Source organism: Tenrec ecaudatus, chromosome 4, assembly GCF_050624435.1.
Source record: "Tenrec ecaudatus isolate mTenEca1 chromosome 4, mTenEca1.hap1, whole genome shotgun sequence".
NCBI classification, from domain to species: Eukaryota; Metazoa; Chordata; class Mammalia; order Afrosoricida; family Tenrecidae; genus Tenrec; species Tenrec ecaudatus.
In genome coordinates this window covers 57,797,026-57,820,974 of record NC_134533.1, presented here as the reverse complement: position 1 = coordinate 57,820,974, position 23,949 = coordinate 57,797,026, and the positions used below count along the sequence as shown (strand labels likewise).

General features: G+C 48.1%; 1 protein-coding gene across 11 annotated transcripts in view; it reads left to right on the top strand.

Annotated features, from left to right (window-relative positions):
* Positions 1-21,881, top strand: part of TEAD1 (TEA domain transcription factor 1) — a 285,413-nt gene extending 263,532 nt beyond the window's left edge. For all 11 annotated transcript variants that reach the window (XM_075546044.1, XM_075546043.1, XM_075546042.1 and 8 more), the window contains 3 exons: positions 3,466-3,606; positions 11,376-11,528; positions 14,342-21,881. In XM_075546044.1, coding sequence (XP_075402159.1) covers positions 3,466-3,606; positions 11,376-11,528; positions 14,342-14,455 — 408 coding nt within the window. In that variant the 3' untranslated portion in view covers positions 14,456-21,881. The remainder of the gene's footprint in view (positions 1-3,465; positions 3,607-11,375; positions 11,529-14,341) is intronic.
* Positions 21,882-23,949: the final 2,068 nt, after the last annotated feature.

The window sequence follows — 23,949 nt, the reverse complement described above, 5'->3', positions numbered from 1 at the left end:
ATAGGGTAGATGGTGGCCTTATTCATTCAGTGAATACTCTGCACATAATCGTGCACATCAGTATTGACGAAGTTCAGAAAAACAGTGCTGAGTCAATGAAGCGAAGCACAATGGAGTAAATACTGTGGAGAGCCGTGTATCTAAAGTTCAAAAAGACAGCCAAAGCGAGCGCATGCAATTGGAGGCTGGACAGTGGTACTTTGGGGAGGTGACAGGAGGACTGTGATAGGTAGGAGCAAGATGGGGGTCTCTTCTGTTTCTTCTGGGTGCACCAGCATGTTCACCTTATGGAAATGGATTGAGTTGTGAACATGATTTGTGCACTTTTCTGAGTATGTGTTATGCTTTATGTGAAAAAGTTGGCCTCAACCACTTTGGACTCACCATTGTGGGCATCGTTCCTGGAGGCAGGTTTTTATAATGTGTTCTCTAATGATTTCATTATTGATGGCTCCTGTCATAACGACAGTTTGTATTACAGCTAAGCTAAATCGTTCAGGGAATTCTAAGGGATCCAGACAATCAAAGGCAAGGTGGTTGCAAGCTGGCTTATCTGACCTTGGCTCAGGCAGTAAGGGAGTTTGTGTCTTTGGAAATTTTAGAAACCATGACTATCTAAAACCCATTCTCATTATCACAGTGCACCCCTACTTCTCTGGGGGCTGGGGAATCCTTTGGTGGTCAAGTTCTAAGCAATTGCTGCAATTAGTATTGGGTTTTCATTTTATGCATACATAGACACACCTATGAGGAGGCTTCAAATGTTCTTTAAAAGTGGGATTAAAAGACAGTGGAACTTCAAAATGTTCATGGGATTTACTATTAAAATAGCTATACATGCTGCAGACCATAAGGTCATCCGAAGCTACCAGCTGCTCCTTGGGTGAAAGATGGGGCATTTCACTCCTGTCAGGAGCAGAACATGGCAGGAGCGGCTGTGGGATGCCAGGCGAAGCTGCATAGTGACTCCCCTGCCAAGAGCTTGGTGGTGAGTGCAGGTTCGGTGACGCTGGTGTACCTGTGCCTGACTGGAAGGACTGGGTAGCCCTCGGCCCTGGAAACTGGAGCGCCAGTAGACCCGGCTGCTCTTGGCCTTGAGTAGCTCAGATGTAGATCTTAGTGGAGGGAGAACTGTAACTTTACTTCCTAAGCTGCACTTTTACAGGGACAGACATTAGACCGGTGAATCTGAGAGAATGCCTGCCTGGCTCTTTTGTTTTTGTGTTTTTTTAGGATTTGTGTTCCATATACACTACAAAAACAAATTGGGTGGGAGCTTAACAACATTTACGGACAAGTACAAATGAAAGCAGATTGGAAGCAAGTGAAAGGAGCCATACACTGACTGTTAGGGGCGACTAGAGACACCTGGCGTAAGTTTAGGACTGCAGTGGAGTACTGACTTTAACCTGGAACCCCTTTGCACATTAAGGTGAAAGGGGAATATAGAGTGTAAGGTTCTCTTCATTTGAATCCAGTTTTGAATAAGGAGATAGACATCTTCCTGGTGCTGAGTTCAAGCTCAGGTGTATAGATACATAATGTCCCATAGCCACTCCAGCCATATGTGTAAATGTGATGACTCAGCTAATGTTAGAATCTGGAACAAGGTCTCCTGGTGGCTCGTGCTTGCCGGTGCATTAAAACCAGCTAGTGAGAATGCTCGAACCCCACAAATCTGAAGTCTCAGCATCAAATCACCCACCATTCTTACTGCCGTCCAGTTGATGCTGACAGCAACGCAGGGGGACAGAGCAGAACTGCTGCTGGGGGTTTCTGAAACCAGAAACCTGCAGGGGAGTGGAAAGCCTCTTGTTTCGTCTTTGGTGCGGCTGGCGGTTTGAAACTGGTGACTTTGCTGTTAGCAGCCCATTGTTTAACCCACCAGGCCACCAGATAGCCTCCGAATGTCTTTCAGGGAGCCCTGGTGGCATAGTGGATGTGTTTGGAGTTTGAATGTCTCTTAACGTTCTTGCTCATTTGCTCGGCATGTAGTGGTGAGAAGGGCTTTTGGGGAGGCAGATCTGATCGTACCCTCTCACTGGCCCCACCCCCTTCCTGTGAGTCAGAGCTGTTAGAAGACCCAAAGCCTCCCACCCCATGGCTGTTCCCACCATGCTGTGCTCTGGCTCCCTTTTCCGTTTGCTTGCTATCCAAGTTCCTGCTCACTCTGTGAAGGGGTGCCTCTCTGTTAGGCAGTCTCCTTCCTTTGAATTGAGCTGCATCTTGGGAGGCTCAGGACCCTACCCTCCTGCCCCCAGTACCTGTCGCAGGACTGTTTCTTCCTCTCATCGAGAGCAGAGACAGGCTCAGCTTTGGCTCACAGTTGCCTCCCTAGCTGCAGACACAGTGCCTGGTGGGCAGTAGGGGCCAGTCAGCAGCTTGCAGGAAGGGAGCTGTCAGTCAGGAGCCTTAGACCTGCAGCACCACTGCCCAGTATCTGTGGCACCTTCTTGAGAGATTTCCCGCTGAGGTACAGGGATCACATCCCTTCTTAACCCAAAATGCTCAAGGGCCCGTTTCCCACTATTGCAGTCCACACCCCTGGTTTTAGCACTCATTGTCTGAGTCCAAAGTGTTGTTTTTGAATGCATCCCACCCCATCCGTGGCATCCCCCGTGGCTTACTGTGCTTGGCTGCCAACGGAAGGCTTCAGGCTTTAGTCCACCCAGAGGCATTGAGAAGAAAGGCCTGGCAGTCTACCTTGAGAAACCGGCCATTGAACCCCTGAGGAGCACGAGGTTCTGCTCCAGCCGCTTGGGTCACCTGGAGCTGGAGGTCACTGGACAGCAGCTGACTTTCCTTAGCCCTAGAACAAACCTCTTCAGGCGTCCATCCTCCAGGTCCCCGCCTCTGCAGTCCCTGCCCCACCCCTCCACCGCCACTTTGCGTGCTGCCTCCCGTCGTCTGAACTTGGAGCCCGCCTTTCACATGGCTCAACTTCACTAGTGGAGATTCAGTAACGCTACACTCCCATATCATATCTTTCCTGTGAGTGGGCAGCTAGGGCCTGTACGGGAGGTGTGTGAACTGAGGACAGGGTGCATTCTTCCTCGGGTACTCTGTTTTAACTGGCACCGCTGCCACCCTAGGGCTGTGGTTTTGAGTTAAGTTTCTGTTTCCGAGTGGGAAACACATGCCCAATGGCAGAGCCTCCTGTTCCTTTAAAAATCCCGCTCGGAAGACCTCATGGGTCTCTGACTGCAAGGGGACAGCTTTGTGACCGTGCCTACATGGAAGTGAAATGGAATAGGTGGAGGGAGTGTGCCGTCCATCTGTCTGTCCCAAGGGAAGGCTGCCCTAATCCACAACATTTGCGCTGTGAAGGATTGTGTGTGTGTGTGTGTGTGTGTGTGTGTGTGTGTGTGTGTGCGCTAGGTATCACCTCCCAGAATCCCCCCTGCCGTCCACTCCGCTCCTTGCGGCTGCTGAGAATAATCCACACCTGCATTTGCTTTTCAACAGGCGGATTTAAATTGCAATATCCAAGATGATGCCGGGGCTTTTTATGGCGTGACCAGCCAGTACGAGAGTTCCGAAAACATGACGGTCACCTGTTCCACCAAAGTTTGCTCCTTTGGGAAGCAAGTAGTAGAAAAAGTCGAGGTAAGTTGGCCAGTCTCCTGAAACCTTGGTTCAGAGGCGCGCCCTGCTCTCTTGAAGCCAGCAGTGAAACCGAGTTTTCCTTTTATGATGTCTCCTCCCTCCCACCGATTCCCTGTGACTTTAAAAAAGGCAAGGTCCCTGGTGGAAGGTCGGGAGAAAGATGAGTTCACAGTCTCAGTCTCGGAAGCCCACGGGGCAGACCTGCCCGGCCAGCAGGGTCTGTACGAGTGTGGTGTGGTGCAGTGACTGCCCTGGTGAGGTAGAAGGCAAGCAGCACCCCGGGACCTGCTGAGTCTAGTCTGTGTTGCTCCGCCCAGAGTGCCCGCCTCTGCATGAGATCGTGTGGGGTGCCCTGGATGGATGCCTGAGTTACAGGTCCTGTCGCCTCCCCCAAGCAGGAGGGTCCCAGGGACATCCTTCCCGGGAAACCCCACCCCCAGGTCCAAGGGGACCCCCAGGCATTGTTGATACGCACGTAGAATGGCCTTGAGCTCTGGCTCCTGCCGTAGAAGCCCAGCACCTGGAGTCCGAGAGCTGCTTTTGCCGTTTATACTCCCCTTGTTCGAATGATGTTTTGTTGTTCTGAACATACCTCGTTATGTAGCGCACTGCCATCACGTCAATTCACTTCCAGTGACCCTGTCAGACTGGGTCAGTCACCTATTTATGGCTCTTAGGTTTTATGCCTCTTCTCTTTTAAAAGAAGGCAGTTATAAAAATCAGATCTTATGATAATGCACCATTCAATTGTATCAAGCACACTTGTACATATGTTGCCATCATTTCCAAAACATTTTCTTTCTACTCGAGCCTTTGGGATCAGCTCCTCTTTTCTCCCTCCTCCCCCAAGAATGCCTGTTTTTGTGAGTGGTCGCTCCGGGTGGATCGTGTTAAATTGACATTGCATTTAGAGTTGGACTCTGCAGTGTGGGTGGGTATTCCGAGGACAGTGTGTAGTTGACGTGGTCCAGGTCACAGAGGAGCCCGGCGGTGACCCCAGTGGTGACAAAACCATGATGTGGAGGAGTGAGAAAGGGGTGTTGGACACAGTGGGGTGGGGCCAAGGGTTTTTTGGTTTGGGTGGGGTTTCTTAGGTGGCTCAGTGAGGGTTTGGGGATGTTGCAGCCCTCCGAGGTCCCTGGGCACCGGAGGGGCCTTGTGAAGATTGTTACAGGTGGAGCACCCATAGAAGGAGCCCTGGTTGCGTAGCGGTTACTCGTTGGACTGCTAACTGCGAGGTCAGCTGTTTGAAACCCAGCCACTCCGAGGGAGAAAGACTCCCGTAAAGAGTTAGTCTTAGAAAGTCCTAGGGGCGGTTAGTTCCTTCTTTGCCTATAGGGTCGCTAGGAGTCGGCAGCACCAACGCGGTGGCCGTGAGTTTGGTTTTTGGGGTGTGCTGACAGAAGAGGGGGTGCACGAGTGGACTAGGTTGTCAGTCGGGGCTCTATGTGTCATAAAACCACTTGACGAAAGCGAGTGTGGCCCTCATTCTGAGCAGAACTTTGAAAGTTCTAGGGTATTAAAGATAAAGAAGAGGCCAAGAAGCAGAGTCCCAGAGGAGGTAGCCCGAGGGGATGACTGTGGATCTGGAATTCGGGGGAGGGAAGGAGGCAAAGGCTGGACATACCAGTGAAGAGTCCTTACCGCCGTGGGCATGGGGCGTGAGCTGCAGAGAAAAGGGGGGCAGGGGAAGGCAAGCAATGTGACAGGGTTCATTTGAGGAATGCCAGTAAGTAGAAGGGGTGCGAGCAGCCGGAGCCCACAGTGCAGGAGCACTGGCTCTGTATTCAGGAAGTCCAAGGAGAGGGGAGGGGAGGTTAAGTGGAGGTGAGAGAATATACCTGTACAGTGAGGCAGAGGTGAGAGACCTGCAACCAGGGGGCTTTCTGCTGAGAAAAAGCCATTACTTGTCTATAGTTTGGAACATGGTAGGTGAAGGTTACATAACACTACCATATAACTGAGTCATGAAGGATACTTTTCTGTACATGGATAAAAAACATATGTGCGTGTATGTCTCCCCTCACACACCCCGACTGGCCTGTGAGTGGAGAGCAGGGAATTTAAGTGTCTGAGTTTCCCCAGTGGGTCCTTAGATAGTGGTTCTCAATCTTCCTAATGCCACAACCCTTTAATACAGTTCATGTTGTGGTGACCCCCCCGTGACCATAAAATTATTTTCATTGCTACTTCATCAGATGACTCCTGTGAAAGGGTCATTCAACCCCCCCAAAGAGGTCTCGAACCACAGGTTGAGAACCGCTGCCTTAGATACTAAATCCCCGGGCACCACATGCACAATCAATTCCTCACTGTGTCTTTAAGGTTTTGTAGGGTAAAGTTGGAACAGGTGCATATGGCTCTACCTTAGCCTGCTGCCTGTGTCCGGTAAGCATTGGACTGCTCCCTGAAAGGCTCACACACCCCAGCCGCTCCGGGGGAGAAAGATGAGGCTTCATACGCCTGTAAAGATTGACAGCCCGGGAGCCCATCTAGGGTCGCTGTGAGTTGCTTGATGGCACTTAGGTTGGGTTTGGGAGCTTTCTCTTTCTGTAAGAGGTGGCAGTTTCAGAAACCCACGGGGCCAGCTCGGCTCGTCCTATGGGGTCTTGGAGTTGGAATGGAGGGGGTGGCAACAAGCTTGGTTGTCTTTGGAGTGCAAGAAAGGGGTCAGCGGCTTGTCCCTGATTCACAAGCTGCAAGGGCAGCAAGTAAAGGTGATTATGGTGGAGAATTTGTTTCAATCAGGAAGGGCTGACTCCAATCTTTTCAAAAACAAACCCAAATTCACGGCATCAAGTTATTGCCCACTCATAGGGAGGGTAGGACTGCCCCCGCAGCTTCCAAAACTAAATCTTTTTTTTTGAAACACTTGTACCTTTTCTTTTTTTTTTTTTTTCTTCTTTTACATTTTATTAGGGACTCCAACAACTCTTACCACAATCCATACATATACATACATCAATTGTATAAAGCACACCCATACATTCCCTGTCCCAATCATTCTCAAGGCATTTGCTCTTCACTTAAGCCCCTTGCATCAGGTCCTCTTTTTTTTCCCCCCCTCCCTCCCTTTTCCCCCCCCCTCATATGCCCTTGGTAATTTATACCTCGTTATTTTGTCATATCTTCCAAAACTAAATCTTTACAGGGATAGAAAGCCTGGTCCTTCTCCCACAGACAGAGCAGTTGGTTGTTTTGAACTGCTGACCTTACAGTTAGCAGCCCAACACATAGCCACAAGAGCTCCTAATCATTACACAGTGAGGGCAAATTTACCTCATATTAAAGAGGAAGTAAACCCACCCATGAAGTTTGAGGTCCGTAGCTAAGTGCACATCCAAAGCTCTGCAAGTTGAGGGAGCAGAGAAAGGTTGCTTTTGATGCGTTAAATCCAGAGTTTTCATGGAGGAACTAATAGTCTGACAGGCAAAATTCCGTATCTCTTTATTCTTTTGTATTTGTTATGAAATGGGGGCCTGCTCTTATTTTCTTTCAAATCAATAAGCATTTGTGTCAAAGTCACTTATTAAATGATTCACCCTTTCCCATCTAAACTGACCTGCCCCTTAAATTACCAAATATATCCAGGGAGTTGTTCCTGGATTCTCTGTATCCTGTCCCAGTCTCTCTCTTGCTACAATGTTGATTGAATGACCTTGGCTTTACAGTATATTCTCATCTGCCAAAGCAAGTCAGCCTCATTCTAATTTTTCACATTTGTTCTAAGCGAGTGACCAGCTTTTAGTATTACAAATAGTGAAATCATTCCAAAATTTGAAAGGGGGTGGGGCATGTTTGGGCCATCTGATTGAAATTGCTTTAAATTTAGCTGTTACTTTGTAGAAAATGGATACATTTTTGTTGTTAAATCTTCCCAACCAAGAACCTTTGCATTTCTATCTTGTTACACACACACACACACACACACACACACACACACACGAGGGGGTACCCCCCAAAATCTCTGCTGGGTGGAGTGCTCATAGTACACGTTTTTCCCACTAGGAAAGCATCAAGCAATTCTCTCTGAGTTAGTGCATCCAGTGGTGTTTCCTGGGAAGGTTCTTTCTGGTCACAGTGAATTTTTTCATAAAAGCAGTTTTGCTCAAACCTCATTTTTTTTTGTGATGGCCGATTCAAGAGAACAATGTATGGCTATGAAATTTTGTTTCCTGCTCAAGAGAAATGCCACAGAAACTGTTGTGATGTTGAACACAGCTTAAAAGGACAGCGCTATGGGAAAAACTCAAGTGTATGAGGGGTTTTCATGTTTCAAAAAAGGTAATATGTCGATTAATAACAAACCTCATTCTGGACATCCGTCAACTTCCCGGACAAAAATGCCCACAAAATTCTTACACTTGTGCTTGAAGACAACTGATGGACCATTGAAGAGATGGGAAAGTTATCTGGACTCTCTTGGAGCTCAATTCAGCAAATTTTAGTAGAGATTTTGGAATGATTAGGAACACTGCAAAATTTTTGCCTTGGGTTCTGACTGGCCAGGAAAAAGAGCATTGAGTGGAAACATGCTGTGCTTTGAAAGAACAGCTCCAAAGTGACCCAGTCTTTTATCCAAGGTCATTGCTGTTGAGGAGACACGGTGCTATTCATGCAGCCCTGAGAGCAAACATCAATCAAGCCAGTGGAAGACGCCATCGTCACCTTGCCCAAAAAAAGCTTGGCAAGTGAAATCAAAGATGAAGACGATGCTCATTTGTTTATTTGATGGGAGGGGGATAGTACATTTGAAGTTCGTTCCACCAGGTCAGGCTGTTAATCAAGCTTTTTAGTTTGAGGTTCCAAAGAGATTGCGTTACGGCGTGAGACAAAAAAGGCCTGCTTCGTGGCAGACGGAGGACTGGTTTTGCCACCACAACAATGCACCTGCTCATGCAGCCATCTCAGTGCGCCAGTTTTGGCAAAAGAGCAGCCTACCTCTCTTGCCCCACACACCTTACTCACCTGACCTCACTCCATGCAACTTCCGTTTGCTTTCCTCAAAGAAAGAGGACATGAAAGGACAGCGATTTGATGACTGACGTAGAAGATGTGCAGGAAAGTGAGGGGGTGCTGTCAGCCATTCAAACACACGAATTTGAAAAATGTTTTCAAGAATGGAATCGCAGAATTGACAAATGTATTAAGTTTAATGGGGAGTACTTTGAAGGTAATACGGTTGTGTAAAAATTAAATGCATAGTTTTGGAGGGGGGAAATTCTGTTTTTTGGGGGGTACACTCATATATATTAAAGATGATAGTCTATGTCATATATATCTAGCCTTTATTAAATCAATTCCTAAATATTATATAAATTAGTAATTCTTTATGTCTAGATTCTAAGTGCTAGAAAAGAGAAACACTTGGTTTATGAACAACGGGACTTGGAAAAGATTATGGGAAAATGGAATTAGAAAATAATTGAATTTTTCCACCAACTTTTTTTAAGTTAATGGTTCTCAACCTGTGGGTTGCAACCCCTTTTGGGGTCAAGCGACCCTTTCACAGGGGTTGCCCGATCCATAACAGCAAAATGGCAGTTATGAAGTAGGAACGAAGATAATTTTATGGTTGGGAGTCACCACAATATGAGGAATTGTGTTAGAGTCGCAGAGTTAGGAAGGTGGAGAGCCACTGCCTTCAATGGTCATTCTTTCTGTCATTCACCCTACCACATTCTCGTTGCCCCATCATGGGTCTCCTTTGTTGGCATCCCTTCCCTGGAAGTCATGGGTTTCCTTTGTGTGGTCAGATCAGCAGTGAAAAAGAAAAGTCTTTCTCGTTTTCCCCATTTATGCTAGGATTTAAAACATGATTCCTTTCTCATTTGCTAAAACTTCTAACACAGTTATAAATGGCATCGCGGCTGGTATCCTTGTACCTGCCATCGGGTCGATTCCCCCCGGAACCACCCTATAGAACTGTGGGTTTCCAAGGCTGTACATCTTTGGGAGCAGACAGTCTCATCTTTCTCACTTGGAGCAGCTGGTGGCTCTGAACCCTCAACCTTGAGATTCACAGCCCCACACAGAAACACCCACTGTGCTTCTAGGGCTCCTTAACCTTCTATAGTTGCCTATGATTAATAGAAACGATATGGGGATTCTTGTTTTGGCTTTTCTTTTTGCCATTTATGGTCATATTAACTTTTTAAGTAGTCTTTATTAAAGAGAGTGTTTAAGTGCTTTCTATTCTTGTGGTACCTGAGTTGCTTTTCGTCTCGCTGCAGTATTTCGTCACATGGTTTTTCAGCAACTCTTGCTGTGTGGTTTTCCTCCTCCTGTCTGTTGATATGATGAACAGGGTTAGTGCGTTTCCTGTGTGTGTGAACCCTCACGACGTTGCTGAAGAAAGTCCCGCTTGGGGTACATAGGTGGCGTCTACTGGGCACCGAGTGGCTAGTGCACTCATCAGGAGAACCGGGACGTCCTGTCTGTGGCCTGGCACGTTTCGCTGACCGTCCTGTCAAGGTTTCATAGTCCTTAGTGATGGAGGCCTTGCTCTGTGCGCCCTTTCTCACGTTGGGTTCAGTCCCTTTGAAAGCAGTTTTAGTCTGTTCCTCGTTCCCATCTCTTCTTGGGGTAATGTGGGGGGTGGGTCTTTAATCTCCGTAGTCGTGAAGTTACCCTCTGAGCATCTCTTCATCTCACTGTAATTGTGGTTTTGTCACTTTGTCTTAGACCTACCTTAAAAAGAAAATACGCTTTCTTTTTTTCGAATCCCCCCCCCCACTGTTTATGAGGGCTTGTTTATTTTGCCTTTTCAGTGGATCCGCTTTGTGAATTTATTCCGCCTAGGTTTTTACTTTGAGTTTCATTGACTTGAGCTTTTGCCCTTACTTTTCTGTCCCCGATTCCCTTTGATTCCTTTGTGGCTTGGGTTTATTTTGTGGAGTTTTTTTTTTTAAGATTTTCATTTTTGTTCCATAATGTCTCCTCCTTAATGGCGAAGACATAGGAAGCTGCCTCATTCTCCTCCAGAGAGAACCAAATTGTGCCCTGTTCCTTTGGACCCCACACCCGTTTCTCCTCACTGTACCCTGGCCGGTGTGTCCTTCCTCTTTGATCTGGTTTAGGTCCAAGTGTGTGTCTGGATATTTTGGTGAGATATCGATATCTTAACTTTTCACTGTAATAAAAGAATAGACATCCGACCATCGCAGAACCTTGGTGGTGCAGGGGTTACAGCGCTGGGACGCTAACTGAAAGGCCAGCTATCTGAGCTACCAGCTGCTCTGAGGAAGAGAATGGGGCGATCTGCTTGTGTCAAGACTTACAGCCTTGAAAATCCTCCTGTCTTGTGAGATTCTGTCATAGCTGATGAGAAGAGGCTCAGGGCCGCTGTGGCCTGGTAACCTGGGAGACCTGCTCAAGGGAAAGAGAGGTTCTGGGGACTTCTTGGTGCCTCCGCTCACTGGGGCCAACTCTCAGGGACCTTCCCCAAGCAGAGTCACTAGGTAGGCAGTTCTATTCCCCCCACTCCCTCGACCTTTACTACAAAAAAACCTGTAATACTATCATGTTTCTGACGTGTGTGTGTGTGTGTGTGTTTTAAATTAACAGGGGGCAGGAAAATAATGCATTTTGTGTACAACAGTTTCGTTAAGTTTGGAAATTAAATTCCCTGTAAGGAAACAACACAAATAGTCCATCAGTTAGCATGGGTTTGATAGGCTCACCAGGCATGCTTCTAAAGGCAGCCCTACCTGTGTGGTGCATGTTTTAAGTTCAGTCTAAAACTGCTCAAATCCTTTTTTCCCTCACAGACGGAGTACGCAAGGTTTGAGAATGGCCGATTTGTGTACCGAATAAACCGCTCCCCAATGTGTGAATATATGATCAACTTCATCCACAAGCTCAAACACTTACCTGAGAAATATATGATGAACAGTGTTTTGGAAAACTTCACAATTTTATTGGTAATGGTTTCTGCTCTTTCCTGTCTTGGGAGGCTCTGCCTTGAGGCCGCCTTTTGGGGAAGGGAGAAAAGGGACCGCCTGTTGGGGTCTAGGTGGTGGAACCAGCCAGCTGAGGTTCTCCCCCGCCCCCCGTGGGTGGTCAGTGAGGAGGGGAAGTCCGTTAAATCTGAACTGCCGAGGCTAAGACCAGGTGTGGTCATTTCTGTTTGTCTGTTTCCCTGATCATGCCAATGTGCAGCCAGGCTTAGGACCACTGTAATTATAGTTTCAGCAAGGTGTGGGCATCACCAGGGAGGCAAAAGTTGGGGGTCAGGAGGTTTCAAAGATACCCCAACTCCTTCCACAAAGGCTGTGCAAGGCCCCATCAGGTGCGCTCAGTCCACAAGAACCGTAACTCTCCAGAGCATGCGGTGACCATGAAAGGGGCGGGGGTACAGGAGAGACACTGCCCTTCTTAGTGAAATAGGAAAGGATGGGCAGAACTTTCTGGACAGCAAAACAAAACCAAGATGCACAGGCAGCTAACATGGGAGGGGGGAAAGTAGTTCTAATGTCAGCTTCCCCGCATTTTTCACTGTTAAACTGTTTTCTCCCTGGGGATTTGGATAGGTTTTGCACCAACATCCTTAGCACACCTATAAAAATACACAGTAACAGGTTCACGAAACGCATCTTAAAAATGGCATTCCTGATGAAACGGAGGGACGAATGCCAAAATAACACTCGGCAAAAACAATTTTGCTAAAAGGGGCAGAAAGAGAATACCGTGGCCTAATATTCAACCTTCCGAAGGGTTACCTCGCTCCTGGGATAAGGAGCTACAATACTAAGAGAAGGACTTTGCAGGGATTCATTGGCACACGTCGTGTCCTCGGTCAGTGGTATGAGGTTAAAAGGAAAGCTGCCCGCACCCCTCAGAGGACCCTAGTTAATAGCCTCTGCCACTTCCTGTGGTGTGAATACGACGTCCATGAGGACTTTCAGCTACCAGTGATTTCTGGCTCCACAGTTCCCTTTATTTCATGATTAACTTTCATGAACAACTGGAAGCCAATTCTAGGCTACTACTGGCCAAATAAATAAAACTGGAAAACATCTGTTATATTAGATTCGCCCAGGAATTTTTTTTGGGGGGGATGGATTTTTTTTTAATCTGAGGGGTAGAGTTCAGCATCACCTTTTGTTGGCAGAGTGTTAAAGCTCCCAGGTGGGTCAGACGTGCAGCCAGAATTGAGAGCCACCTGTGTGGCTGATGGGTCTGTGATCACAGATAGGTCACTTCCTAGACTGCTTCCATTTATCCTAGGCAGGGACACTCAGTAGAGTCTCTGTAATTTAGAGACCAGGAATCTTCAGAAAAAATTGGATTATGTGCTACTTGATAACTCTTCAGAGGATAGCAAGCAGTGACGGTCAGGGGTTGAAATCTCCCCTTCGTGCGGGAAAACCTGGCTTTCCGTTCACACCAGTGCGCCTCATGTGTAGCTGCCACTTGGCCAGCCAGGGACACGTGCATGCAGCTGTGCTGGTTTCCAAGTAAAACACACTAGGAAGAAAGGCCAGGTATCTACTTCAGGACACCAACTGATGGAAAACCCCATGGGTCACCGCAGTACAGTCCCTGGGGATGCAGGGGCTGGGGAAGGACCAGGTGGTGTTTTGTGCATGGAGTTGCAGGGAATGAGGGGCTGATTCTATGGCAGTTGGGAATATGAGGGCTTCAAAAGTGTGGAAAATTTTCCTTAGCTTTTAACTCCGCTTTTCCACAGACTTTTTAAAGCTCCTTCCTACAACCACAACGATGCTTTCATTAATATCATTTTCCCCAAAATGGTCTTTGGATGCACATAGAGCAGTGGAGAGTTTGGGGCGCCAGCAGCCCCAGGTCACTTCAGCACTCTGCTGCTGTCGAAGGCCAGGTGCACGCCTTTGGAGCTCTAGGAGCTGGCGGTGATGGGCGATAAGCAGTCTTAGGAATTAACCCGAACTCCAACTACATGGCCCCTACCTCTCTAGTTCTCCACACAGGAAGTCTTTGAAGGGATGCCAGTAAGTAAGGGCATTTGATTAGGTTTGCTTTCAGCATGCCCTGGGGAATGGAGCAGGGGAATGAATGAAGGAAGGAAGGAAGGAAGGAAGGAAGGAAGGAAGGAAGGAAGGAAGGAAGGAAGGAAGGAAGGAAGGAAGGAAGGAAGGAAGGAAGGAAGGAGTCTGAGGCCAGTGGGGAGGCGAGAGCCCCAGACCTGAACCAGGAATGAGGTCCCGGGCCCAAGGAGAGACACACATTCCAGAGACCAAGAGAGCGGTTGAATTGAATTGCCTATGTGAATTAAAAACCATTACCATTTGTCATAATCCTAGTCCTACCTGCTCCTCCTGCCACCAAATAGCATCCTGAGGCCCAGTGCTGCTGGTTAATGCAGCAGTGAGTCAGCCCACTGGCTGAACTCCCATCCGCGTGGCTGCTGTGTAGTAGAATTCAAGATATGTTGAACGAATGAAAGACTAGTGAGACTCACAGATGGGAGGGAAATGTCTGTTATAAAGAAACAAAATGAATTATTGCGATCTCTTCTTGGGCCCACAGTATGAAGGAGGCCCTCTCTACAAGGTGGGTCTTTCATTTGGGAACCCTTAGGGTCCTGAAATCGTGGGGTGGAGGTGCAAGTGTGGCTGATCAAAGGCTGTGTTGTCACAGCCCCATTGGAATGGGGACTCATCCCTGTGGTGATGGAGATGTACATCTGGGCCCTGATTTACTTTGTTTGTTTGTTTGTTTGTTTGTTTGTTTGTTTGTTTGTTTGTTTAAACAGGTGGTAACAAACAGGGATACACAAGAAACCCTCCTCTGCATGGCCTGTGTATTTGAAGTTTCAAATAGTGAACACGGAGCACAGCATCATATCTACAGGCTTGTAAAGGACTGAACGTGCTTATTTATATATATAGATACCTGTACATACACACACACACATGCGCCGCACGCACACACACGTGCACACACACACACTCCATGATCGAACGACTGACTGACTGTAAACCTCCCCACCCAGGGGTGATGCCCTAGCCCTGCAGTCACCCCAACCCCCAACTTTTCTAAGCCCTGTTTGAGGGAAGTCATTTTCCATGTGTCCCTGCCACCACTGTAGCTGTGAAGTTCTGGTTCAGTTGATAAAACAAGAGAAATAGAAAATTTCTGTGTCCTTCGAGGAAGGAGGCCCCGAGGCCCCCAAGTCTCTGTCCGCAGAGACCTGTGTCCTGAGTGGTAGAAATGAGTGGAATGAGCATTTGCCACGGAGCATTTACAGCCTTGATTCAAATGAATTTAGTTCCTTTTTTTTTAATCCAACATAAACTCTTGTTTTAAGATACAAGTAAAATTAATCTTTAAATATAATTGTAAATGAGTACACAAAACTAAGACTCTTTAGACTTATCTTTGTAACTAATTAGGGCGGAAGTTATGGAAGAATGTAATTCACTAAATTATTTTTTAAATGAAAAAAAAATTTTTTTTTGAAAACCAAATGTTAAAAAATACAGCCTTAAATGCTTGGTAGGAATATCCTAATGGGACAAAATTGAACCCCCTTTTTTTTTTTGGTTTATTTGTTCCTCAAGGTTAAAAACTAATCTCCTAATCCATTTTTAACTCTTAAACAGGTATTATTACCAAGAAAGAAAACGTCACCCCCTTATTCTTAACATATATAGTATATTTAAAAATATAAAATTATATTGTACTAATGTGATGATCTGATTATTTAATGAAAAAAAGAACAGATGGCTCTTTTTGCAATAAGTTAGATACATATTGAAAATTTACAATGTTTATAGTCTTGTGTGTGCAGTTATATTTTATATGGACAACCAAGTGTTTTTTTAATTATTATGAAGATGAGTAAATATTTGAACCACTGAAATTTAATCACAGAATTGTAAATTGGCATGAATACTGCACTGTGAGCGGCAAGGTCTAGAAAGTCCTGTGGCTAGGAGAAAGCTCCATCAGTCAAACTAGGGAAGGCTCAGCTGCTTTGTGCATCTCTGCTCCCCAGAAAGTCGCAAGCATCCTCACCAGCCTGTGGGTGATTTCTTTTCTCCTGGTGGCCCACTGTCCATGTGATCTTGCTAGTGCTTTAATTAGTGTGTGTATGTGTACATAGACACACATCGGCATGTGGAGTTACTCAACATTTATTTATTGAACATCTAGTTTAGTGTCACTCAGTTTACTAGGTGCTGATAGGTATGTATCTCTCCTTTTGTATCCATAGAGCTAGATAGATGATCTCTAAGGACATCCATTTACTTGACCTCTCTCGGTAAGTCCCAGTGCTGGCTTGACTTTGGATTCAAGAGAGAGACCAGCTGTCGATCTGGCCTTGGCAAACAGGCTCCTTTGAGAGGTTCTCTTCCTGGGAGAGAATTTCAGCTTTCCAATCCAAATATTCCAAAGCATTGCCCAGGCTCAGATGGTTTGAGACAGCCATATGTCTTGGGTGATTTCTTGTAAGTGCTTCACTGAGTAGAGGACAAGAGGGCACCCCTCCCCTCCCCCCCCCCAGCTTCTTAAAGGTGAAAAAACAACCACCACCAACCTTGGTCATTGCCGTGCCTCTGTTCAAGCAGGAACGTAGAATAGGATATGAATTTTGAGTTCTGTGAGCATGGTCAAGACTGCTTCATCAAGCCAGAAAACAGACACTTCCTTCTCCCACGCCCATGTCATGCACAGGCCCCTTCCCTTCTCTGTGTCTGCTCTGACCCTGTCCACACTTGATCCAAATCTGGGGGGCAGCACCATAAGGTATGGCTGATCCTTGGTGGCAAACTGATGAAGACTGTCGTTGGGAAGAGCAGGGGGGAAAGGCAAGCCTCCTCCCTCCACCAAGAGACTTCCATTTGTTCTGGCTCCACAGGACCTTCAAGGGACCCTTCCGTCCGCTCCAGCCCAGGCTTTTACGCTTCTCGCCTCTGTGGCTACCACATTCGCAGTGACCTTTCCTGACCATCCCATTTAGGGATGTTTCTTTTGCTCTGTTTCCTGCATCTGTCCTCCAGGGGAAGCCCCTCATCTCCTGTGGCCAGGACTCCTGAAGGGGTGGGGGGGTGGGGGGGCGGGGCGGTACACATTGTCTTAGATCCTTCAGACCCAGGCCAGCCCAGACCTCAGAGGGCTCACAGTCACACACAGCATGTTTTGTGGGGCCAGGCCGGCCTTGTCGAAGGCAGCGCTCCTGCTGCAGAGGAAGAACTACCCTCTCTGCTGATCTCACTCACCGGCCCTCTGGGTTGTCAGTGCCCTCTTCTCCTGTGCCTGTGCGCTTGAGTTTCAGGGGGTTGCAGAATTGAATTAGAGGGTTCCTTTCTGCTCTTAAAAATGTATAAGCTGTTTGATCATTTGCATCTTCTTTTGTTCAAAAGCTTTCTACCAGACAGATATTTTCCTTAATGCTTGGACCCCTCTCTGCCCGTCCCAAGTGAGACGCTAGAGAGAGCTTTGTATTGTAACAGCCAAGCCGAGGTATTCACGTGATCCTCACACTGTGTGGGCAATTCTTCTCCCCTGTCTTGAAAGCTTCCCAGTCCTGGCCACGCTGCTCGCTGTTGGCATTCAGGTGCTCTGTCTGTCTCCTGGGGATCCTCCCCTGCCAGGTCTGCTTCAGGGACATGTCCTGTTTTCACTGGAAAGTTTGGAGGCATCTTTTCCGGTGCCAAAGCAGAGAGGAGCTGAAGAACAGGCCTTCGTTTCCATCTTAGTGAGAGGCCTTCCGTTAGAACCAAGGCTTCTTCAGAACTTGTCCTAGAGCCACACCTGTGCCCCAGCTTCCCTCCTAGCCCCCAGCCTCAGCATTCTGGACCAGGTGGTTCCTTGTTGCATTGTGGGATGTTGGGCAGCATCCTTGCCTCTAGCCACACACCCACATGCACGCGCCCCAGTTGTGACAACCCAAAATGTCTGGAGAGACAATGCCAAGTGTCCCCTGGGTTGCTGGGTCACCAAGGTTGAGAACCACTGCCCTGGACCTTACAGTGCCAGAGCCTCTCATGGAGATGGGCCCTCCTCTCCGACCGAGCCTAAGATGGTCGTCTCCCGCAAGGCCTGGTTGAGCTCACCAGTACCTCGGGAGGGGCATTCGGCGAGGGACGTGATGTCCACACGCCTCTGTTTCAGAGCTTCTGCCGCGTAGCACTCTCACTCGCTCTTGCTACAGTGTTCTTTCCTTCGTAGCTGAGGAAGCCTGATCCCAACAGATCACCCTCATCCCTGTCGGCAGTCCACACCAGTGGAAAGAAGGCTTCTCATTTGATCCTCAACCCTACAAAACGAGACAGAACGCGTGGATACTTTCATACATTTAGGGGTCTCACGATCCTGTCTTTCATCGTTTCAGTAAATCTCCTCTGGGCTGCGTTCCTTTTTTCCTTACAGTCAGTACCGCGTGTACAATTTGCGGACGCCTCTGGAACATCTCTGTGTATTACCTCTAGGGGCGGAAGAGAGAGGCACCAGCTTAATGAGGGCACAGCTTACCTTTGGGGTTGTAGATGGGAACCCCATCTGAGTGAGACCCCCAAGGGGAGGTGGCTTAGCCAGAGCCGCCCCAGTGGTGAGTGACAGAATAAGTGTGAGGCATTGAGACTGCTGCCACTTAACCCGTGGACTTGTCTGGTGGCAGTTGCCCCTCTGTAGTGCTCTGTGCTTCGCTGCTCCCTCAGAGGGGTGTGGGCAGGGGCAGTTCAGAAGCGAGAGAATGATAGGCCCTTCCTTCTGCTAAAGCACCTGCCTCTTCTGACATTACTTCTTCCCACTGGCGGGTCCTGTCGGGCGGTAACTGCCTGGGGCATTCACAGCAGATACGAAAAGCTGGTGAGCCTTTCCACCTGAGGACAATTCACCTGCCACAGGCCGCGAACCCAATCTCTATTCATTAAAGCATCCCAGCAGCAGAGCCTGCTCTCAGACCAGCCAAAAAAGCAGCCCCTGTGCGAGCACTTGGTGTTATGAGTCCCCAGGTGACTTTCAGACCCGAGTCTCCCGTAGGTTTCAATACCGTTAGTGGCTTTAGCAACTTGTTTTTGGTAATTTTGTTTGTTTGTTTCTGTATACCCGTAACTTATTGGAATCCTATGAAGTGACCGTCACTTTGACAAACCAGGTACATGTAATTTGTACACCTTTTTCTATGCTCTGGTACACTACACCTGTGCGACCGACTGGGCGAGCCGATTCCCGCGGGTTGGTGTCCCCACCTGTGCACGTCAGGGAGGACGTGTCTGCATTGCTGACGTCGTGCTGATGTTGCTGTGGCAGAGCCCGGCCCCTGCTGTCATTTCTGAAAAGCCTTAAACCTCTCAAGATGTCACACGGGGGGCAGGGGGGGGGGCGCGTGCCATGCAAAGGCTGCCTCGGGAACAGTGAGCCCTTGTAAGCTGGGAGCATTTCTCTCACTACTGTGACTTTTTTAGGAAGTTTTCAATTCAGAGCTGCCAAAGCGTTCCAGTAAGCAGTGCCTTAGAGACACACTAGACTTGCCACCAGCCTTTCTGACACCTGTTCTCGTCACCCATCGCTGGCTGGCCCAGTACGTACAGCCAGACAACAGCTCCACACACCGTGCATTGGTTCTCACGCACAGTAAGTGCACGCTCCTCCAGTTCTTTAGACACGGACAACTTGGCCTGCAGTTTGCGCCCCAGTCGGTTCTCTCCAAAGTCCACCCCCAAACGGGAAGGTTACAACTTGGTAGTTGAGTTCTGAACGAGTGAAATTGTACCTTTAACGTTGCCTTTTTAAAAGACCTGACCAAATACTTAGCTATTTGTGAGCCGTCTGCACTCTAGCATGAAAGTGCCTTTGGTTTGAGATTCCAGCTTAGAGAAGTGCCGCCATACTAACGATGCTTTGTAGAGAGACCAAAAATACTCTGACATCACCGCAATGCCTTCGGCTCACTGGGACGAGGAACCGAGCGCAGGCCTCTGCTCACATTAGCGTCTGCCCACCGGGGCTCCCATCGTGCCCCATGCACCAAGAGCAGGGTGGAGCCCAGAAGCTGTGGCCCGTTGCGCGTGTGCGCCATTGCAGCTCGCCCCCAGCCTTGCATCCGAGAGAGGGAGCTTCCCGCACAGATGAAGGCGGCAGTGGCAGCGGATCTCAGCCTGTGGACAGATGTGACGGCTCTGTCCTTCTCGTATCCGTGTCCAGCCTCCACGGAGGCTCCGGCCCACTCAGACGACAGCGTGCACGTAACTGGGTTTCCCCAGCGATACCATGTTGAAAGTTGGAAGCCTCAGACTGAGATAACCGTGCAGAACAAAAAACGCGCCAGGGTCACTGTAATTGAACGCGTCCTTCTCCAGGCGAACATGTGGACTCTTGAGTGTCGTGTACAGATGTGCTACGAGAAACTTCCAAAGAGCACCATTCACAATTCGGCATCTTCACAGACTGTTCCAGCCCTCAGAGGGTCGGCCCCGTTCAAAGCCCATGTGGGCTCTGCTCAAAGCCTTGTCTAAACTGGTCAGACTGGTAGAAGTCAAGAAGAGGAACGACAAAGACTAGAAAGCAAACAGATGACAAACACCAGCCAAACAAAAGCCAGGAGGGGGAAAAAATAGATTTTATTTTTTCCTGTGCCCCTGGGTAGACTTAAAAACAATACCAGATTTCCATGAAAGTTAGCCTCTGAACTCTCCATATTTCTGTCCGTCTGCCGCCCCCTGGTGTCTTCAAAAATACCTACTCTGAGGGCAGACTGCTCAGATGGGATCTCTGTCCACGCCCAGTTGTGTTTATACATTTCTGCCCTCCTCCCCACCCCCACCCCGGCTCCTCCCTCCCCCAAAGACAGGAGTTCTAGTTAAGCCGCCTGAATTCTCAGCTCCTCCCCATTGGTACTGAACACCACTGCTTAGAAGACATTACAGCTGATTGTTGCTTTCTGTGTGTGTCGTGTTTGTTGTTTGTTTTTCCCCCTGCTGTTTTCAACTGTGCTTTTGTGTGGCAAGAGTTTTTTTCTGTCACAAACTCATTGCTGATATTGTTAGAAATGAAGGGTTTGTGTTTAAAATTTGTTGCAAGGGATAGTTCCACTGAAGTCGCCCCCAGGAAATCAGATGAACTGTGTGTATTTATTGTCGAGGTTGTCATGTAAGCTCCGTGGTTGGCATGGGGGCGGCTGCACCCCTGCGCACGCCATGGGAGTCTTCCTCGCTCGCTCGCCATTGTGGGTGGCGGGGTCGGAGCCACCTCTCAGGCTGGTGCGTTTCTCCCTGCTTCCGTGAAGAGGTGGTTTCCTCCCCTCGCTCAGCGAAGCTGGCTGACTCTCGATGTCAGTCCGCTAGGGAAAAACCTCTGATGCTTTTCTTTGCGTTTGCTTCTGTGATTCGTCTCCCGGTGTAAATTAGGTGTGAACTGCACTTCTTTTTAAAAACCCTACATGTCCCTGTTACACCTCCTTAAAAGATTCATTTCTGTAGGCCTTTTTTAATAGGCTCATGACTGCAGACAAAAAAAAGTAAAAACAGTACGTGCCTAAAAAAATAACAAAAAAATTTTTTTGTAACATTAAAAAAAAAAGAAACCTGAATAGCCTTTAAATTCTTTTAATATGCTTAAATTTCATGTAAATGGTTTTCGACACGTGTGTGTTCACATTCTACATGACTTAATGAAATCCTCACGGTCTGTGTCTTGTGTCCTGTGTGTCAGATGGGCTTGTGACGTAAGCGTTCTCATCGGGTCAGTGGTTCCTTCGTTACTGTACTGCACCTGGCCACAGGCTGTGGAGCCTGCCTTTGGGGAAGGAGGTTCCCCAGGGGCTGGTGGGAGGGACTGAGTGGTGCGAGGCAAATTCTCACACAGCGTTTTCTGAACCCATGTGTGGAAACTTTCAAAGGCATTTTGGTCAAACCTCTTGGCAGTACAGTATTCTCGTACTTGTTAAGGTCTGTGTTTAGGTACTGGTACCTTTCTGTTTAAGCAATGTTCTATGTGTTGGCTTTAAAGTGAACTTTATCTTTAGTATGATAGTTATATGAAAATTATAGGGTTTGTGTGCAGAGGATTTTTTTATAAAGTGCTTTGTAAAAAAACAAAACAAAACAAAATGTATTCTAGCTTTCGCGGTACATATGTGTGATAACTTTAATATCCATGACAGTTAAGTGCAATTATTTCATCACTCTAAAAATGCTATTTTTGTGTCAGTTCCTGCAGGTGTTTCCATGTCTTTGCAAAGTGACACATTTTGATGCCTTCTTGATAAAGTGGTAGACATTTTGTAGCTTTCTTAGAAACTTTGTATTCATACGGTATCAATGAAAAATAAAGACAATGAAAGTGTGGGTCACCTTGTTGTTCAGTCTTCAGAGTGGACTTGGTTCAGAATGAAATGTGCCTTACGTGTGTGGGTGCTGAAAAGAAGAAGGTTGAAACCCGGCTCCTTTTGACTGTGTTTACCAAGCACAATAATTAGAACTTTAGGTGTTAACATTTAGCAGGACTTCTTAAGACCTCCTGCCAGCCGGTCGGTCAGTCTCCAGTGCTTCATTAAAACCCACCTGAGTGTTGCAGAGCAGTGTGTATGTAGACCCCAAGCGCACCTTGAGAAGTACATTCCACGTTGCACGGTCTCCCTAGGACCTTAGAAACCCAAAAAGCACACCAACCCAACCGTTGAGCAAGTGTGGTCGCCGCTGCTGAGCACGCACAGCACGGGAGGGGGCAGAGGGCGGGCTATGCCAGCCTGCAGGGCGCCTCCATTCCCAGTGGTATCATTGTGTGTGGAGCTTTTTCTCTGAGGCCTCCGAAATCCGCATCAGTGGGGTCCCATCCATGTGCGCGGCGCACGTGCATCGCAGAACTCCCGGTGTGCCAGGTGTGCTGGTACCGTGGTCATGGGCTTCCAAAAGTCAGAGGGAATGGAGTTGAAAGATAATGGAATTTCCCCATGGAACTTTGTGAAGCCGCTCCAGCTGTACAGCGCAGCCTTAATTAATGATGGAGTAGTGGCAGGGACATTATGACCCCCACAGACTGGGGCTGGGAAAGGTAAGAACGCACAGCAACCAGTGATTCTGGCCTGCCGCAACCCTGTATTCCAGGCCCCGAGGACTGCCCCTGTGTCTTTCTGAGACAAGTCTTTATGGGAGTGGAAAGCCCATCTTTCTCCCAACGAGAGACTGGTAGGTTTGAACTACCGACCTTGCAGCTACCAGCCCAGCACAAAACCACTGTGCCGCCTGGGCTCCTCAGAAAAGTAGTCCTTCGAAATTAGGACGCGCAGAGAACCTTACACCTGGTCACTCTGACCCCAGAACTCCAGACCAATGCATGCACACTGGGAAGCCTTCAAAGCCCCTGGAGACTAGCATGGGGGTGGGACGCCTCTTGTGACCTTGGGCTTCTAATAAAGGAACAGAAGTCCTTTTATCCCGGGACTTCCCTTTGGGAACCAGACCGAGAATCACGGCATGGTGTCTTTGAAATCTGAAATAACGTCTCCCTGAATTCCCAAGAAGTGTGAGCAGAAAGCACCTGGACACTCAGTTGAAAAGAGGCCTATTTGCAGCAGGCTAGCATTGGAGAGGGATTCTCTTGTGCAGTGAGGTGCTCAGGGCTTTGTGAGTTCGTTGAACAGGGAGGGACTGGGGAGCACTTCCTGGTGTGCCTATTAGATGCATGGCACCTCCGGAGTCTATTTCCCTAACCCACGGAACCCTCCAGTTTTCCAGTAAGGACAGTAAGACACACAGCTCAGGGCCCCGTGAGGCTGTAAAAGCTAGCGCAAGGCAAGAATTCAACGGTGGACAGGCTCCTGCTACTTGCTGTAAGGCATTTGGGAGGCCAGCATCACCCTTGGCTTTCTCTAAAACCAGGCTTTGTAATATTTTGCCCCTCCAATGTCTGGGGTTCTGATCCATTTGAGTTGAGCAGAGAGAGGGACAAACCCACTGCACTGAGTGAAGGGAGAAAAGCAGAGAGCCCACCAAGACCCACAAGAACACCAGGAGAACAAACTGCCTGACTAAAAAGTGCCTGCTACTAATGAAGAGCCTGTGGGTAGATACCAGTTGCTGCTACCGTTTGGTTGACCAGGAGTCCGTGTCAGCGAGCAGCTATGGCTGCAGCCAAAGAGGTAGTGTTAATAAGCCAGGCACCTCTGCTTTGGGGCACCTTTAAGTTGCTTGCAAAAATTGCTTCCTTAGACATCCTTGTTCTGTTGAATGCTTCACACGGTAGGTTGAGATCACCCCAGGAGCTGTTTAGAGGAAGACCCAGTGATAAGCTGCTGTCAAGATTACAGCTTCAAAAACAGGGTTGTCTGGGACAGTTCTGCCCCATCCCGTGTGGTCAGTGTATCCAGCTAGTCATAGCAAATAAGTTCCCGGCATTCCAGCAGCCTCTTTTAGT